This window comes from Dermochelys coriacea, chromosome 3 (genome assembly GCF_009764565.3).
Source record: "Dermochelys coriacea isolate rDerCor1 chromosome 3, rDerCor1.pri.v4, whole genome shotgun sequence".
Classification (NCBI taxonomy): Eukaryota; Metazoa; Chordata; order Testudines; family Dermochelyidae; genus Dermochelys; species Dermochelys coriacea.
Window position 1 is genome coordinate 15,325,663 of NC_050070.1, and position 20,080 is coordinate 15,345,742.

At 41.8% G+C, this 20,080-nt stretch overlaps 1 protein-coding gene across 1 annotated transcript; it reads right to left on the minus strand.

The window, feature by feature from the left end:
• Window positions 1-273: 273 nt before the first annotated feature.
• LOC122459199 (24-hydroxycholesterol 7-alpha-hydroxylase-like) lies at window positions 274-19,893 on the minus strand. Its single transcript, XM_043510146.1, is given in 16 exon segments — window positions 274-709; window positions 3,008-3,009; window positions 3,786-3,873; window positions 4,624-4,712; window positions 5,110-5,205; window positions 7,444-7,500; window positions 7,502-7,578; window positions 8,246-8,336; window positions 11,727-11,824; window positions 12,421-12,444; window positions 12,702-12,769; window positions 12,848-12,985; window positions 13,452-13,626; window positions 15,558-15,693; window positions 19,715-19,785; window positions 19,788-19,893. Coding segments are annotated over 16 exon segments (1,386 nt in total). The 3' UTR covers window positions 274-639.
• Window positions 19,894-20,080: the final 187 nt, after the last annotated feature.

The following is a 20,080-nucleotide window of genomic DNA, read 5'->3' on the forward strand; positions in this document are numbered from 1 at the left end:
TACCTACATGGGGAACAGACATTTGACAATGGGCTCTTCAACCTAGCAGACAAAGGTATAACAAGATCTAATGGTTGGAAGTTGAAGTTAGGCAAATTTAGACTGGAAATAAGGAGTACATTTTTAACAATGAGGGTAATGAATCACTAGAACAATTTACCAAGGGTCATGGTGGAATCTTTATCGTTGACAACTTTTAAATCAAGATGGGATGTTTTTTTAAGAGATGCTGTAGTTCAAACAGGAAGTATTTCTGGGAAATTCTGTGGCCTGCGTTTAGACAGGAAGTCAGACTAGATGAGCAGAGTAGTTCCTTCTGACCTTGGAATCTATTAATCTGCTCACAAAAACATTCAATTCACAATAATTTGTTCTCAGGTTAGATACTAATGTCCAGGTCCTCAGCTAGTGTAAACTGACATAACTTTCACTGAAGGCAACTGAAATCAATGGAGATACGTAGATTTACACCATCTGAAGATATGACTGAGCATTCTCAGCATACAAACGTTTTCCTATTTAAAAATGTTAAAACTGTGAATTCATTAAAGAACAGAGGAAATGCCAAATCAGAAAAGCCAAATGGTCCATTACTCTGGAGGTGGCTGGTACAGGAAACTAAGTTAATAAAATAAACTTTCATTCTCTGAGTTTACACTGCACTCTGCATGGTCCGTCGGGGTGACACACCCTTGATAATTGGAGAAGACTCCGTAGAAAATCACAAACAATAAAAACCTGTAAATGTACATACAGATTAAGTTTACACAAATTAAGGTCAAAGCAGTGTAAAAGGCCCATAAAGTGGGAATAAATTACATTTGTACTTCATGGAGTGGTGTAAAGGTGCCTTAGTGTAATTACTAATAATACCTAGCTCTTACATAGCACTTTTCATCAGCAATTTACAAAGGAGGTCTGTATCATTATCCCCATTTGGCAGATAGGGAAACAAGCACAGAAAGGGAAGTTACTTGCCCAAGGTTACCCAGGAGCAAACTAGGAATAGAACCAAGGTCAGCAGAGTGCTGGTCCAGTGCACTATCTACTCTCTTACCCTGTAAGAACCTGTCCCCTTGGGATGCATTCTGCTCTGTTATATCGTCAAGAGTAACTTCACTGAGGACATGTAAAACCAGCATGAGATCAGGCCATTTATTAGTCAATCACAAGTTGAAGATATAATACATTTACATTCTGTTTTGTTTGGCAAGTTATTTATGTTCATGAACCTTTACTGAGTTTAATTTTGAGGGTTGGTGTCTGTTCTTTGATACCTTTGAAGCATAAGACTAACACTTTAGGTCAAAATTTTCAAACCTGGGTGTCTTAGAATTGGACACTGAAATCCCTATTTAGGATGACCAATAAAAAAAGGCCTGGTTTTCAGGAGTGCCAAACACTCACCTGGTTTTCAGGAGTGCCATTTTCACTGGAGTCAGTGTGAAATAGTGGGTGCCCAACACCTCTGAAGATCTAGCCATTAATCTCTGGTTTGTATAACCACAGTCTGACAGTGCAGCATTTTGAGGAACTTGTTAACAGTTCCCCATGACAAGGTTTGACACTGATTTTTAAATCCAAATCCATCTTTGGCCTACACAAGTTTGTTTCCTTACTGTAAATAGGGTCGGCTGAACATTTTCCTTCTAAAATCCTCATTAAAGCCTTGTGAGATCAATTCCCATCAACCCCCTCCATGCTGATTTTTCAACCTGGACACAGGCACATCCTCCTCCCCTGGCCAACAGAGGAGAAACTCTTTGAAAGACCCTGCCCCCTGCTCTTGGGCAGGACAGTGGTTGCAGGGTGACTAGGCAGCAGAGGAGGGAGAGGACACCCCAGATAATAGGCCTAACCCTGGACTGGATACCCCCAGGGGCCAGACTAGGAATGTTTTACCTTGAAATGTAACTCTAAGCCACTGCACACCTAGAGTATTTGCAACCCTTCCCTTTTCTGCCAGACCAGATAAATGTCCCTTCACTTAGACGTGTGTCTGAGTGCTTAGTGGGTAGGAGGCAGTGTGGCCTAGTGGATAGTGCAATGGACTGGGATTCAGGAGATCTGGTCCCAGATCTCCCACTCATGTCCTTGGACAAGTTGTTTCACCTCTGTGCCTTAGCTTCCTCACCTGTTAAATGGGGATAGTGATACTGACATCCTTTGCAAAGTGCATTGAGATCTACTCATGAAAAGTGCTATATGAGGGCTAGGTGGTTGTGTTCCTGGAACCTAACTGGGCTAGCACCTCTTGAGGCCTAGCCACTGAAGTGCCTTCTATACTTGCCCCCAGATTGTGGTACATGTGCTGCACTACTGAGAACCTCAAGAGGTTTGGTGCGGGACAGCACTGAGCAGTCAGCAATTCCGCTTGAATGCCACATTGCTCCAAGCATCCACCTGTATTAGCTGGCTAGATCCCTTGCTATCAGACAAAGCCTGTGCAGTCCGGGTACCCATGCTCCGAAAAGGCCACAGTGGTGTTGCCACTGAGTGGAAGGGTGGAGCTGTGGAGAAGTTGCACACTGTGAAGGGGAATGTGGGTGAGTCAGGAAGGTGGCCGGTTGGTCCAGACCCAACTAGATTGTCCGCATAAAGGACTGTGGGAATGGGCCAGCCTGTCCCGCTGACTCCCCCTCAGGGGGGACTCTGGCTGCAGGATTTGGCCTTATGTGTTTTGTTTATCATTCATTTTTTAACAAAATGATAAACATTCCAACTGAGGCCTGGTCTACACATTGTGTAGTAATATCACTATTTTTGGTAAGGATGTGATTTTTTTTTTTAATTATATAGTTATAGCAGTACGACCTGCAGTATGGATACAGTTATACAAGCATAAAAGTGCCCTATACCACATAATTTCATAGAATCATAGAATCATAGAATATCAGGGTTGGAAGGGACCCCAGAAGGTCATCTAGTCCAACCCCCTGCTCAAAGCAGGACCAAGTCCCAGTTAAATCATCCTAGCCAGGGCTTTGTCAAGCCTGACCTTAAAAACCTCTAAGGAAGGAGATTCTACCACCTCCCTAGGTAACGCATTCCAGTGTTTCACCACCCTCTTAGTGAAAAAGTTTTTCCTAATATCCAATCTAAACCTCCCCCATTGCAACTTGAGACCATTACTCCTCGTTCTGTCATCTGCTACCATTGAGAACAGTCTAGAGCCATCCTCTTTGAAACCCCCTTTCAGGTAGTTGAAAGCAGCTATCAAATCCCCCCTCATTCTTCTCTTCTGCAGACTAAACAATCCCAGCTCCCTCAGCCTCTCCTCATAAGTCATGTGCTCTAGACCACTAATCATTTTTGTTGCCCTTCGCTGTACTCTTTCCAATTTATCCACATCCTTCTTGTAGTGTGGGGCCCAAAACTGGACACAGTACTCCAGATGAGGCCTCACCAGTGTCGAATAGAGGGGAACGATCACGTCCCTCGATCTGCTCGCTATGCCCCTACTTATACATCCCAAAATGCCATTGGCCTTCTTGGCAACAAGGGCACACTGCTGACTCATATCCAGCTTCTCGTCCACTGTCACCCCTAGGTCCTTTTCCGCAGAACTGCTGCCGAGCCATTCGGTCCCTAGTCTGTAGCGGTGCAATTTATTCCCCTCCCTCTATGGAATAAGCTATATTGATATAACTGCATCTACGCTTTGGGGTGGCTGCACTGCTTTCACTATGCTGGTATAGCAGTGCAACTTTTGCATGTAGATAAGCTCTGAGGGTAAAAGATTTAAGTGTTTAAAGAAAATAGATGCAGATACTGACAGATGTTACCTGCTTTGGCATTGGGTCCAAAAGAGTAAACTGATATTTATAAAGGAGTATAATAATTAACATGTGAGTCTCCATTAGAGCAAACCACCTGAAAGAAAAAACTTATCCATCGTGATCCTAGCACTGTTTCTGTATAATTATATTCTATTGTATGTTTTTTTTTCCTGGTATCTTTTACCCATTTAAATCCTACTTCCTTTTCCGCACAAAGGGCAGAAGGGATAAGAAAGTTAAAGGTCTAAACAGAGGAGTTTTTTCAGTGTTACCTTAGGTGTTAATTTCAAATGACATGTAGTAGAGGGCTGGTTTTGGTTTAGTTTGTCACTTGGGGAGGGGTTTAAACTAAACTGGAAAAAGCCACCCCTAAGACCAGTATAACCTCCCCTGTGGACACTCAATCTGGTAAACCATAACTGTAAAACTTTCCCATGAAGAAAAGCCCTTAGATTACTGCATTATGCCTTACTCCAAGGGCAGAGAATGTTTTATAGCCACTCCAATGCCATGAGCTCAAACTGGCACATCCTGTATTTGAAATAACCTTCCACTGATGAAAAGACGCTGGGAGAACAGCAGAGCTGGGCTGACTTCTGACTCCTCTTCTGCAGAACCCTTATCTCCTGATCTTCTACGCTGCTTTTCCATCCATCAAAAAACTCATCTCTCTTCCTTTGTGTGCAGTCTTTTAATAGACTGACCTTGGACAGACCCCCAGAAATGGCATGCTACTGATCACTGGTGCAAAAAGAATATGTTATGGAGATAAAAGAGGAGTCTCCTCCAGTGGAGCTATTTTCCACAGAATTAGGAATAAAAAAAACCCAGCTGTTTCACTGACCTTCCTGGACACCAGTGCTTTCCTCTTCCAAATACCAAATAGCTGTTCAAGAAAGCATTCTTCTTTAATGTTGCCTCTTCCCAATGACCCTGTGGGAAGAAAACCATTTTTTTCCAAATAAGCCTTGTATAAATAGTCTTAACTTTATTTCTCCAGGCTAAAAATGACTTAACACAGCTAATCCTTGCATATGAAGCTGTATTGTTGCTGGGGTTTATTTGCAATCTGTTATGAATTCCAGTTCCCTCTCACAAGAGGAGAGGGATGGGTGGTAGCAAGGTCTGACCAATGAATTATTGGGGTATTGCAGTATTTTTCTTCATGAACAAGCAATATAAATTATGTTTTATACTGAGACTGTAGGTTCTTCCAGGGAGTTTACACACTTTACCATTGTTTGCTGGCTTTTCAGCCCTTCACATGGCTCCATTTTTCCAGCCCAGGGCAAAACAGAGCAAAATACATGTCCCAAAATAAACAACTTACAGGCTTAAATATTTCAGGCTCAGGGAAATATTTTGGATTCCTGTGCAACCAATAAGGCAATGCCATCAGCAAGTCACCAGGTGGAATGACAAAATTCTAAATGAGAAACACAAATCCTCAGCAAAGGAATACATAACTGCAAGCTCAATTGGCTACCAGAATGTCTTGTCGAATAAAAATTGTGCGAGGGAGGGAAATCCTGGGATGATGTGCAGAATATTTCATCTTGCTCCACTGAAGCCAAAGGCAAAATTCTCATTGACTTCAGTGGCAGTGGGATCAACCATACATGTTCTTGTTAGTGTTACTATAGTGAAGTGTGGACTAAAGACCATCTGTAAACAGGGCTCAAGTCCTGCTGGAATGCTCCCGAATGCCATTCTGGCACTTCTTGGTGGGGGGGCTGTAACAGTATTGCAGTAGTATCACTTACTGGAAATACCAGAAGTGTGTTCTGGCACTTCTTCTTTTAGGACTGAAGTGTTGCCGACAGGAGACACCCCATCTTAAGTGACTAATTAAAAGTCAAATAAAATAGTACTAGAAAACAAGGGGATTTTTTTAAAGACCTCCTTGACTTAAGGAAAAGTGGACAAATAATTCATGCATCCTCCTGTGTCTTTTGAAATGTGTCCAGTATTTTCATAAAGAACCAGCAATGTGTATTGACTGTTTTATACCCTTTTACGAGTAGACTGTAAACTCTTCCAGGCAGTTTGCACACTTTTGAGGACTTCAATAGTTCAGACATAGGTGAGAGGTTTATCGCAAAAGTGGATAGGTGAGATTCTGTGGCTTGCGTTGTGCAGGAGGTCAGACTAGATGATTATAATGGTCCCTTCTGACCTTAATATCTATGAATCTACTTTACTGCTGTACAGAATCTCAGGCCCCTGGCATACTATACAAATAATACCATCAACATGCTCTCCTTTTGTGTGGTTGACTCACCTTAACAATGAAGCTGATGCTGGTTAGGAGGTATGGAGTAGGTCTGAGGATATAATGAATACAAAAAATATAGAATGTGTGCATCTCGGAGCCATCTTGTTTGTACTTGTCAAGTAACAGCACTTCACACAATGGGATCCTTGATTGGCATTCCTACACGCTACCGTAATTAGAGCTGAGTGAATAAGGGTTTTTTCCATTTGCTGGCAATTCCAAAAATAATTTTGGGGGAGAACTTTTTGAAAAACTAGGAAACAGGGCAGATGAAATTTAATGCTGATAAATACAAAGTAATGTACATTGGAAAACATAATCCCAACTATACATACAAAATGATGGGGTCTAACTAAACTGTTAACACTCAAGAAAGAGATTTTGGGGGTCATTGTGGATACTTCTCTGAAAACATCCACTCCGTGTGCAGCAGCAGTCAAAAAAGCGAACAGAATGTTAGAAACTATCCCTTTCTTAATGGTTCCTATCTTATTATCTATCATAATGCCACTATCTAAAGCCACATCTTGAATACTGCTCGCAGTTCTAGTTGCCCCATCTCAAAAAAGATATATTAGAATTGGAAAAAGGTACAGAGAAGGGCAACAAAAGTGATTATGGGTACGCAACAGTTTCCATATGAGGAGAGATTAAGAAGACTGGGACTGGTCAGATTAGAAAATGGACGACTAAGGGGGGATATGATAGGGCTCTAAAATCATGAATGATGTAGAGAAAGTGAATAAGGAAGTGTTGTTTACCTCTTCACATAACACAAGAACCAGGGTCACTCAACAAAATTAATAGGCAGCAGGTTTAAAACAAATAAAAGGAAGAACTTCACCACACAATGTACAGTCAATCTATGGAACTTGTTGCCAGGGGATATTTTCAAGGCCAAAAATGTAACTGGACTCAAAAAAGAATTAGATAAGTCAGGGAGGATAGGTCCATCAACGACTATTAGCCAAGATGGTCAGGGATGCAACCCCATACTCTTGGTATCCCTAAGCTTCTGACTGCCAGATTCTGGGATTGGATGACAGGCAAGGGATCACTCAATAATTGCCTCATTTTGTTAATTCTCTCTGAAGCATCGGGCACTGGACACTATCAAAAGGCAGGATACTGGGCTAGATGGGCCATTGGTCTGACCTAGTATGGCTGTTCTTATGTTCAGCAAATTGAAAAGTTTGAAAAAAAAAATTGGAGTCAGGTCAAAACAAATTCAAATTTTTGGATTGTTTCACCATGACCCATTTTTGTCAGATTTTTTTTAAACTACAGCAGAGTTTTAAATAATGGGCTTGACAATTTGAATAAACTAGTGACATCTATTTCCAGAAGATTTACAAGAAAATACAAAGTCTATTTAAAATAATACAATACCTGAACTTTTAGTGGCTTCATTGCTTTCCTTATGATTGAACCGGAGGCCACTAGCCGGTAAGCCTTCCAAAATACACTGCTTAATTGATGGAAGTTTCTTAAGGTTGTCTTCAAAGACTTCAATCCAAGCTTCACCTGCTGAAACAAGATGGCATGATACAGATAGACAGTAGTACGTCAGCCTCCTTTCAATTTAGAAAATTGGGGGAATGGAAGTGATTTGAACCCACTTTGTACTCATGGGTGGGGAGAAGGGATATTTCACCTTGGTGCTGAGATCACTTTGCACTGGGGTACCTGGCCCAAACCAGTAATAATGACCCACTGTGGCTATCCCATTCCCTTGTTTGAGTTTAGTACCGCAAGGGTGCTATTAACTTCAGTAAGGCTAATGCTCTCAGAAATCCCTGAAAGTTCATGGAAAAGTCATGGAACAGCACACATGAAAAAAATGTCATTTAGTTGAAGATATTACACAAATATAAAGGCTAAATCATTAGATGCTAAATCCAGAAATATTTACCCTGATTTTACTCAGGCCCAGATTCTGAGAAGTATTTAGGTGCCTCACTCCCATTGAAATCAAGGAAAGTAAGGCACCTAAAGACTCTTCAGGATCTGGGCCTCAAGACCTTATTCAGGCAAACTCCCAAAAAAGCCAGTGGCCAAACACGCATGGACTTCAGTGGGATCAGGCTGAGTAACGATAGAGCAAAAACTGATTGAGGGTTTTGGTCATATGTTAACTGTGGTTTTACTTTCTGTTCCGTACCACTGCAGTCACTTATTTCTGGTTTATTACCTGCTTTGCCATAAACAGAAACTATGTCCTCCATGATGTTCTTGTAAACAGAAGGGTTGGATAGTATAAATGCCAGGGTCCAAAAGGCACCCTACAGAGACAAATTATCTCCGCAATATTAAATTCTGGTAAATTAAAACTAGGTCACTATAATGGATCAGAGCCTGCTTACCTTACTCACATGAGTAATCCCCATCTAGTTAACAGGGCAGGTGAGTAAGTTGGGCAGAGTTGGTAATGCAATTAAATATAACGTTATTGAAAATCTTTTAAAAGAAAGCAGCATAAGTTACGGACCTGGTTTTCAGAGGAGTTGAGAACCCACATCCCCTTTTACCTTCCCCTGGATTAGTGAGAGGCCAGCACCTGTGAAAATCAGGCATTCAGTGTCTACAAATGAGCAAAAGAAGAGGAATTGGCAGCTAGAACGGTGTTTTCACAACAAAGCACCACGTCACTTATCTGGATTCATAAGGTTGAGATGATAAACTATTGCAGAGAACCAGAGCCTGGTTTCAAATGAACCTGGGGTGGGGCAGGGGGCGGTTTATGGAGTATTTCAGTTTTTATGCTTTCAATGTGATATGAGCTGAAATGCAGCAGTTTGCTCTGAACTTTGTGGGCTGCACAAATGCAGAACTCAAAACAGAACTCGAAGTGATGCAAAAGCACAGGCAACAAAACCAAACACGGGGGCCAGATTCTCCAATTTGCTAAAGCTATTTGGGGATGCTCCTCTGACAGGGTTAGCAAGGTTTATGGCTGCTTTGCATTACTGGAATGGTGTAAAGCAGCCAGAGAGTTCTGGTGAATCTATCCCACAACGTTCCCTTGTAACAGAGGGGCTTGGCCCTTTGAGACCTAGAAGCCTGGGGCCAGCCATGCCTGACTACTGAAGAGGCACTGCCAGACATCAGGTGATTCCCCATAAGAGCACCAGGAGCTACAGTGAGTGAGAGAGGCTCCTGCAAGAAAGTCCAAGAATGGAAATTGAGGCTGGAAACTGCAAAGCAACCTCTGTCCATGAGCAGGTGCTCAGGCAGCAGCTGACCCTGTTCCAGCCTTGGGTAAAATGAAACTGCCAAGTTTTTGCACAGATCTGTGGATAGCAAAACTAGGTCCCATTCCTGCTCCCATTGAAATCAATAGCTTTACTGCCACCAGCTTCAACAGGAGCGGTTTATAGGCCCTGAATCCAATTAGGAAAGGCACCTACTCCAACACATTTATTTCAAATGAGAAGATTACTTGTACCTTCCAAAACTACTGATGGGCCTGAACCAAACAGCCCCAAACAAAATCCCAATTCAAGTATGTATTTTCCATATGGCGCCAGTCTTTTTAAGGGGTTTAACCAAAACTGAGAATCCAACCACCACTGAAGGTTGAGCTATTAGAGATATATATCTAATTAGAGTCCAATTAAAGACCCAGTTACAGCCCAGCTCAGAGATGGATCCCCCTTATTTAATTCCTGAGGGTGTGTACACCTAGCAACCAGATGAGAATAGTGTCAACACCTACATAAACAGACACTGATATCAAAAAAGAGAGAATAAGCAGCAACCCTCCCCAACAGGTGCTCAACTATCTACATTCTCTAATCTCCAAGAGACATGGGATGGAAATGTTATGAGCTGGATGAAACTTTGTTAGGGTTTGAATTAAAACCTCATTGAGATTGGTGGATGGAATGTATCCTTCAATTAACGTAAGTAAAAGGCTAAATTAATCACATGCCCCCATGTAAAACAAAAGGATTATATGATGCTGTCCAGAAGTTTTGGATGGTGTGGAGGGTGGGCTTTGGGCTGAATTTTGTTTTGGGAAAGGGCATGCATGCGATGGAGTGCGCCTGAAGAAATCCAAGCAGAAGTCTGTAAGCATGGCATGGCCCTGGAAGAAGCTACAGAGAGAGCTTTTTGGGTCTGGTGCTGGCTAAAAAGACCTGAGTTTGAAGAAGCAAGACCTTATACATTCCTTCAGATAAACAAGATTGTATCTAAGAAAATACCAGACTCCATCATCAATTTTTACTCCCAGCTGGAACATCCGCAGGGCCCGGAACTTTGACTAGTCATTCAGGTCAAAAAAGGGTAACAGAAAAATAGTGGCTGCTTTCAGTGAGGCTTTCACAACACCGACCAATGTGTCATGCGAGAGCGTGAGCATTCACTGAAATATCTTCCATGTGCTGCCAGCTACTAAGCAGGCCACGTTGTGCATTCTTTTTATACCAGCCATTCTGATGGCGGGCAGCATGTTGTTCTGCTCTGTGAGGCACTCTGCATAAGATGCAGAACGAGATTTTCAAGTTCGTGACCTGTGGAGCCACCTGTGATGTGGTGGAAAAATTGTGAGATGCCAGCAGCATCCTCCCTTCCGTGGTGTCAGCACTAACAATGCATTATGCAGTGCTCTTCAGCCATGGGTGGTGGGTATCATAGGCTGAGGGAGGCAGTGCCTCCCCAGACAGCCTGGAGTGGCTCTGCCCACACTCCACCCCTAGGCCCCTTCCTGCAGTTCCTTTCTGCAACTGGGGTTGGGGGCCTGTCTGGAGCTCTGGGGCAGGGGGTGCTCTGGGCTCCTGCAAGAGAGATGGGGCAGAAGAGGATGGCAAGGGTTGGGGCCTTGGGCAGAAGGGGAGGCACCAGAGGCTAGCCTCCCACAACAGTCAGTTCACTGGCCGCCCATCTCATCAGAAGTATTAGCACCATCAAAAGATAGGCCAGTGCTCTTGCCACTTTTTCCCCTGTCTCTTAGCAATAGTAAAGAGTCAGGTCCTGCCTTCACAGCACACAGATTTTCTGTTGCAGCTGTGTCTGGCTGGGGACCAGAGACCTCCTGGGAGATTTCCTTGTTGCCTGTGAGCGAGTTAGACCCTGCTCTACCAGGGGTAGTTGGAGAAGTGCTGAGTGTTTCCTGTGCACAAGCTGCCTGGCAACCTTTACTTCTTTGTACCTGTTACTAGCTGTTGAATGTGGAAGGTGCGAGGAAGAAATACATTTGGGGAAAAAATATTCCTTTTCCTTATCAATACTGAATTTGAATTCCTTTGTATCAGTTGCTGATGCTTGGTCTACACTAGAAAATTAGGTCAGCATAACGACGTCGCTCATGGGTGTGAAAAATCCACAACCCTGAGCAGTGTAGTTAAGCCGACCTAAGTCCCCATGCAGACTGCACTAGGTTGACAGAAGAATTCTTCCATTGACCGAGCTACCGCCTCTCGGGGAGGTTTATTGCTTGCGCTGACAGGAGAATCCCTCCCATCAGGGTAGGTAATGTGTACGCTGAAATGCTGCAGCAGTGCTGCTGTAGTATTTTTTGTGTAGACAAGCCCTCAATCCCTCTGTCGAGTGAACACATTACAAGCTTCTTCACTCCTTAATAAATCTGCCAGATATTGACCGTTATTTTTTCCTGTCTTTTCCCAACAAATCGAAGATGCGAGAAAGCATTTCTCAGCTAATGTACTTACCGAAATAGCATTAACTTGGGAAGCCCAGAACAAGAGCAGCAAATAACTGGAAGCTCCATTTCCATGCAAATTGTCCAGGAGATGCTGTATTAGTGTCTCTCATAAACAAGAGAATGAATATGTATGTTAGTTGTTGTCTAAAAGAATGGTTTGCTAACATACTCTGCCTACAGGATGATCACATTAGTTTATTGAAGAAAAAAGTCCTATTACTTAACAGTCCCGGGTCTGAGGCTAGAACCCTTTTCCCCCTCCCTCCTGTTCGGCTTGAGTTTTGTTACCATTCCAAAAGGTGCTATTTATTAAATCGGAGAGACCACTCACTCCAGGGCATATCCTGCACAATTCTCATTCCCTTTCATGAGTACAGGAATAATAATCAAATCATACAGAAATTCCAACCAAAGCAACAAAACGTGGTAGGTGGAATTACAGGCAAGCAACATTAAATTCATGTAATTGAAGTTGGTCAGAGCTGACTTTTCTCCTATAGAGGTAGCAGAGAATTCTATCCTTTTAAGTTGTCAGACCCTTCGGTCTTACAAAAGTGTCTCAACTTGAGCACCCTAAAATGGAGACACCCAAAATCACTAGTCATTTTTAAAAATTTTGGCCCATGTCCATAACTTAGCCCCTAACTACACCAATGCTAACCTGGCATTTTATAAAAAAAAATCTTTTGGTAGGTTTATCTTAGTGCCACTTTCTGAAGATTTGTCTTTCTTTATGTCTGTTAAAAGAAAAGGAGTACTTGCGGCACCTTAGAGACTAACAAATTTATTAGAGCATAAGCATTTGTGAGCTACAGCTCACTTGTCTACAGCCAAATGCGGTTATATCGTAGAGCTTGGCTGTAGACAAGTCTGCTGTAGCTCACGAAAGCTTATGCTCTAATAAATTTGTTAGTCTCTAAGGTGCCACAAGTACTCCTTTTCTTTTTGCGAATACAGACTAACACGGCTGCTACTCTGAAACCTGTCTTTATGTCTGTTGCAATCCTTTCAAATACATTAAGTAACCAAGTTTTGGATTTACCCCAGTTCCTGTGAGAGGACGAGATAATAAATGGAAATGGATTTTAAATGCACCTTAAGGAACAATTTATGAAGCATAAAACTCACCTTAAAAAAAATTCAGGTATCTGGGACCCGACTTCCAATCCTTCATCATAATTCTGAAAATGCCTTTCAAACTCCTCAGTTGTTGGACAGAAGCTTTTCCCAAACATGGTTTTCATTACTGCTGGATACATGATATGCCTATGAAAACAGAAGGTTAAAAGTCATTCATTCAAGCATTTTTTAAGGCAAGAATGTAATCTTTTTGGTTAGCAGTATAAGAGTATTTATTTAAGAGTGACTCTGGTGAGAAAAGTGACTATGTAAAATGGAATCTTCTCACTCGGCAAATCTGATGCTTGACAATAATAGAATCGGATCTGCTGACATGAAATACATTAACAACTTTTTACTCCTGTAAGGCCTGCAGAACCAACACTGCCATGGGAAAGTGAGCTAGATTCCAGAGGGTCAGCACAGAGGGCCTTGCATCACATCAGTCCCCATTAAGCCCCCAAAATCAGTCTTATGTGGGACTTCAGTGAGAAATAGAATTTTGTGCTGACCCTCAACACAGGTGAATTTCACCCACAATAAATAAATATTTATGTGTTTAATAAACATACTGGATATCTGTGCAATAGAGCTGGATTGTATATCTACGAACCTTATTAGGTCATTGAGATCCTCAGTTCCTTCTTTGCCCAAATGCTCCACGTGCTCATGGAATTCTTTACACAGAGTCTCAGAGAACTGATGCAGGTTAGAGGAACTCAATTGTTGTACCATCAATTTGAAGAACATGCTACAGTTCTGATGAAAGCTTTCTTTGGAGATTGAAACTTAAATAGAAAATATACAGCATGTTTTGGAAACCAGCAAGTTAATTCCCCACCCACCCACCAAAGCAGATGAAGAGGGAAAATGTAAGGAACTCAGCTATTATAGACCAGTCAGCCTAACTTTGATATCTGGAAAGATATTAGAACAAATTATTAAACAATCGATTTGTAAGCACCTAGAAGGCAACAGGGTGATAAGTAACAGTCAACATGAATTATCAAGAACAAATCAGGTCAGATCAACTTAATTTCTTTTTTTCACAGGGTTTACTGGCCTCTTGGATGGGGGAAGCTGATGTGATATATCTTGATGTTAGTAAGGCTTTTGACATAGTCTCACATAATATTCTCATAAGCAAACAAGGGAAATGTGCACCCACCTCACAGCAATTTCCTTTAGACCACAACTGGCTGAAAAATCATACTCTCAGAGTAATTATCAATGATTTACTGTCAAACTGGGAGGATGTATCTAGTGGGATTCCACAGGGGTTTGTCTTGTCTGCCACTAGTCAATATTTTCATGAATGACTTGGATAATGGAACAGAAAATATTGGTTATAAAATTTGTGGATGACACGAAGCTCGGAGGGGCTGCAAGAACTTTGGAGGACAGTATTAGAATTCAAAATGACCTTGACAAATTGGAGAATAGCTCTGAAATGAGCAAGATGAAATTCAATAAAGACAAGTACACAGTACTACATTTAGAAAGGAAAACTCAAAATGAGGAATAACTGGCTGGGTGGTAATACTGCAGAAAAGGATCTGGGGGTTATAGTGGATCACAAATTAAATATGAGTCAATAACATGATGCAGTTGCAAAAAAAGCTAATATCATTCTGCGGTGTATTAACAGGAGTGTCCTATGTAAGACACAGGAGGTAATTGTCCTGCTCTACTAAGCTCTGATGAGGCTTTAGCTGGAGTATTGTGTCCAGTTTTGGGTGCTACACTTTAAGAAAAATATGGACAAATTAGAGTCTAGAAACGCTGACCTACAAGGAAAGGTTAAAAAACACCTGAGCATGTTCCGTCCTGAGAAAACATGACGGGGGGAGAGGGCCTGATAAGTCTTCAAATATGTTAACGGCTGTTATAAAGAGGATGGTGATCAATTGTTCTCCATGTCCACTGAAGATAGGACAAGAAGTAATAGGCTTAATCTGCAGCAAGGGAAATTTAGGTTCGATATTAGGGAAATCTTTTTAGCTATAAGATTAATAAAGTACTGGGATAGTTTGCCAAGAGAGATTGTGGAGTCCCCATCATTGAAGGTTTTTAAGAACAGGTTAGACAAACACCTGTCAATGATGGCATAGGTATATTTGGTCTTGCCTCAGCATGGGAGGTTGGACTAAATGACCTTTTGAGGTTCCGTACATTTCTATGATTCTATAACGAGTGCTCAAAAGGTTAAATCCACTCCATGTAGAGGACCAGAACAAAACTCATTGGCAAACTGTGTCCTCTGTTTTTCAACATCTAACATCAAGGTTACGTCTACACTGCAATAAAAGACCCACAGCATGGCTGCAGCTGGCTACAGGTCAGCAGACTTGGGCTTGCAAGGCTATAAAACATCTACATCTAAAAATGTCTCAGAGTCTGGGCTCCAGCCTGAGCCCAAATGTCTACACTGCAGTTTTATAGCCCCATCAGCAGACCTGCTTTGAGACTCAGTGCTGCAGGTTTTTATCACAGTGTAGATGTACCCCATGAGGCCTTGATTGAGATTTTGGGCACTACTAAAATAATGGGTCAGAAGCCAATGGAGATATGCCAGTTTACATCAGCCAAGGATCTAGCCCAGTATTTTTGTGTACTGGATTCTTCTCCCTAAATTTGTGACTTGACCTTGGATCCAAATAAGCTTCTTAATCTTGATATGTGACTAGATTTGAGGTCTACATAAGAGAATATCCTGTACCCGTGTGTTGGACGGCTTGCTGCCCCACTTCATCCAAAACTGCTTCTTTAGACCTCAGAAATTCAAGAACATCTTCTGTCTCAGTCACAAAGGTGAATCGATTTCCCAGAATGTATACGGTGAACACTGGTCCATACTAGAACAAACAATAATAAAAAATCCTGACAAAAGTTGTTGTAGTATTAGTGTATTTTACAGAAGACCAAGATATTTCCCATAAATTCTGCAGCAATTGCCAATTAATCAAGAGTTAAAACCCACTTTAAATGGACACTGTCAAGACGAAAATTATGAACCTGATTCAGCACTCTGTTATTACAGTTTTACATAATAAAACGTGGTGTTAAAGCATTATGGGGCCAGATATTTTAGAAGTTGGCCTTGTTTTTGTAATTTAGGTCATTTAGATGACTAAACAGCAGACTGCATCCACAGATAATTGAGTGCAAAATAATGTCCACGGAAACATGATAGTGTTAACTCTATTGAATGGAACATTTTGTGTGTGAACATTTTCAGTGGAGTTGCACCAGTGTAAAAGCGGCTTATTCAGGACCGGCTCTAGGCACCAGCAAAGCAAGCACATGCCTGTGGCGGCACGACTCTAGGGGCGCCATTCCGGCCACCTTTTTTTTTTGTTTTTGCTTGGGCTGCATTCCGACCACCTTTTTTGGGGGAGGAGGGGGCAGTTGCGCTCTTGGAGCTTGGGGCGGCAAATTTTTTGCTTGGGACAGCAAAAAACCTAGAGCTGGCCATGGGTTTAATGGAATGGAGAATATTTAAAACCAATTCTTACCCATTAAAACAACAAGGAGTCTGGTGGCACCTTAAAGACTAACAGATTTATTTGGGCATAAGCTTTTGTGGGTAAAAAACCCACTTCTTCAGGTGCATGGAGTGCCTGGAGTTCTTACCCATGTTATTACTAGTAATGGGGTTTTGAATCAGCCCAGAATGCTTTGGGTTTACCTTCTACATTTCCATGGATAATGCAATAAGTCATGCAAGTTTCACTATTTGGTTTTCCTGTACTAGCACAATGCAGTTGTGTTTTGATTTCCAGCACTGGTCAATATGAATTGACCACATTAATACAGAGAAAGACCTCAGTTTTCAAAACATCCTCCTACACTGTGGGCACAATGATGAACTTGCATTTAAACACAGGTGTAAAGCTTTAAGCATAATTAAATTGAACCAGCAGATGTACTCATTTGGAAGCCTACTTAACTGACTGCATCCATAAATCAGAGTTGGGTATCTAAATGGGTCCAATTGTGAGAACAATTTAATTGCACTCAGAATTTTGGGCCAACAATATTTGAGACTTGGGTTGAGGGCTAACTTAAAAAAAAAAGTTTAAAAAGCCAAAATAGCTCAAATTATGCATTGCTACAACTATTAGGATACATTTTCAGCCTGATCTTAACGAGGCCTGTTTTTATGGATACTATTTTGTTTTCACAATTATTTGTAATGCAATCTGCTACTTCGGCCTCTAAATAACCTAAATTGCAAAAACAAGGATGACTTCTAAAAATCTAAAAATCTTCTAAAATTCAGAGTAGCAGCCGTGTTAGTCTATTCGCAAAAAAGAAAAGGAGTACATGTGGCACCTTAGAGACTAACAAATTTATTTGAGCATAAGCTTTTGTGAGCTACAGCTCACTTCATCGGATGCAACTAAAAATCTGGCCTCATAATGTTTTAATAACATCAGGTGTTTTTATTCTATCCATGTATACAGTACTGTAAGGTATGATACTAATACAAATTTGATCTGCTTCTGGGATCTGCTACTTGGACTTTCTGAGACTCCAGATAAGGATGTCAATTAAGAGGATAGTTGTTGTGATTTAAATACTTCTCAGCTAGCTGCTGAATTGCATTAATCCACTCCTTTCACATAAGTTGCTGAATGTAACAATTTTCATTCACTGCATAACTGGGCAGGATTTGACCTGACCCATAAGAACTTCTGTAGACAGATTTCAGAGCAAGAACAGTCTTCACCCAAATCTGCCTGCATTCTTTTGCAGAGTTTAAGAGCTCTGTAGGAGAAGATCCCCTGTCCTGTGGGACTCTGCTGGACATGGAGAGAAACTCTTCTCTTTCTTGTGGTGAGCCTGAGCTCCACAGAAAAGAATCTCTCTTTAACAGAAAAATTCAGTGGCGGGGAGAGGAGGAGTTGTGTCAGCCTACAGAACATTATGTGTGATTATATTATATCCTGCAAAGTTTGGGTGAGGCACAAAGTGGAGCATATAGACGGGATTGTGGTTGGTGGCAAAAGTCCCCAGAGACTTAAGTGCCCCCCCCTCAGATTAGCCTATGAGGTTGGGGAGGGAAAGGGCCTCTGTCCTCCCGCTGCGCCTGTCCCCCGGCATGCTCGGCCCCTATCCCTGGCAGCTGGGCCTGAGTGGGGAATGGAGGGGGCGGGACCAGCCGTTCCTCGTGTTGGTCGCTCTGGGTCGCGGCTCGGTGCAGCACAAGGGCTGCCAGCGGGAACCTCGCTGGGAGCAGCAGGCCGCTCCCTAGCTGGGCCTGGCTGCCAGGGGCCGAGCGAGCCAGAGGTCCCCCCCCCACAGCGTGTTTCCGGCTCGCTTGGCCCGTCCTGGGAGCGGGCCACCGCCAGGCTCTCTCAGGCAGCTGCTGCACTGCACAGAGCAGTGACAGAGCCCCTCCCCCGGAGGTAACGTGGAGTGGGGAAAGCGCGGTGGCAGGCTGGGTGTAGGACAGGAGAGTGGGGTCGCTGGGCGGAGGAGACACGTGGGGCGACCATGTGTCCTCCCCTTTAGAGTGTGTCCCCCCAATATGGAGGGGAACGAGTCATCTATGACTGACCTCCTGACTTCTAGCTAGGCAAATCTAAGGATGTGATGCCACTGGAAGATTTTATAAAGTCTGCCCAAATGGCTTCTAAGCTGGTCAGAAAACAGATTTTCTGTCCAGTGGGAAATTCCAATGTGTTGCAGGGGGAAAAATCATCCCGAATCAGAACAAACAGTTGAAAGCTCAAAATATTTTATGGAATGGAAATTTCAAACTATTTCAGTTTGGAAACATTGCAAAGACCTTATCAAAAGTTTTCATTTTGATAACATCGAAACATGACACTATTAAATATAATATATGCATGTGCCATTTAAATAATTATAATAACATTAAAAATTAAAAAAAAAATTAAAAGTCTAAACGAAATCAGAATTAGAGCTGAACTAAACAAGAATGTCAAAATGAAATGTAAGTCAAAATAAAATACTGTATTCTGATTTTGACGGTTTCAAATGTTTTCTGGTCAAAATGTCAATAAAAATTGACATGTTCCCTCAAAAAAAATTGATGTTGGCAAAACATCATTTTCCAATTGAAATTTTTTCAGCTGAACAGTTTATCAGCTCTACTTCCAACCTATATATCAGTGGTTTTCACCCTTTTTTCATGTGATGACCCCTTAAAAATTTCAAATGGATGTGTGGACCCCTTTGGAAATCTTAGACATAGTTTGCGGACCCCCAAGAGTTTGTGGACCCGAGCTTGAAAACCACTGTTTTATGATAATGACAACCTATTGTGGACCCTTTAGACACAGTCTACAGACTCTGTGGGGTCCGCAGACCACAGGCTGAAAACCACTGCTGTACAGGAAAAGGAAGCTGTTTCAAAGCCTGGTCTGTAAGATCTGCGGGAAGGGGAGCCTTGTATTCTTCTCAGCATTAATAACTATAAGCTTAAAAACAAAGTATAGAAATTAGAATAGAAAAGCTCAGCTAATGGTATAAACTTAAATGGTCAAAAATCAGGAAATGCAAAAATGAAGGTTAAATATTCAACCTGAAGTCTTCTTTCTTTTGCTTATACATTACAATATAATCTTCAGTAACATGGTAAAAAGAAAAGAAGTACTTGTGGCACCTTAGAGACTAACAAATTTATTTGAGCATAAGCTTTTGTGAGCTACAGCTCATGAAGTGAGCTGTAGCTCACGAAAGCTTATGCTCAAATAAATTTGTTAGTCTCTAAGGTGCCACAAGTACTTCTTTTCTTTTTGCAAATACAGACTAACACGGTTACTACTCTGAAAAGTAACATGGTAGTATCCCATTTCTCCAATAAGACATTACTTATTCATACAGTTATGTCTACAAGTTTATTACTTTGATTGTGGCTTGTTCTATAAACTTCAGAGGAGCTTTCCCAAACTGAAATGCAGCTCCAAACCAAGGATCCAACCACGGATAAAAGGTGGGGAATTTGGATTTTTTGGCTGAAACAAAAAATGCATGATAATAAGTCCAAGGACTAAAGACAAGATAGCAATAACATCTATGTCCATTTTCTCCCCAACACCAATGACTGATGATGCAGAGAAATGTTGCTGTTGATTCCAAACTGGTTTCTGCAGCTCCCTTATTGATGTACTGTAGTATTTATATAGTGCACAGGGGTGTACATAGGGCTGTACACAGGGTAAATGTGCTGAATGTATCTGAACTGAAGAACTGTTTTGTATAAGATAAATG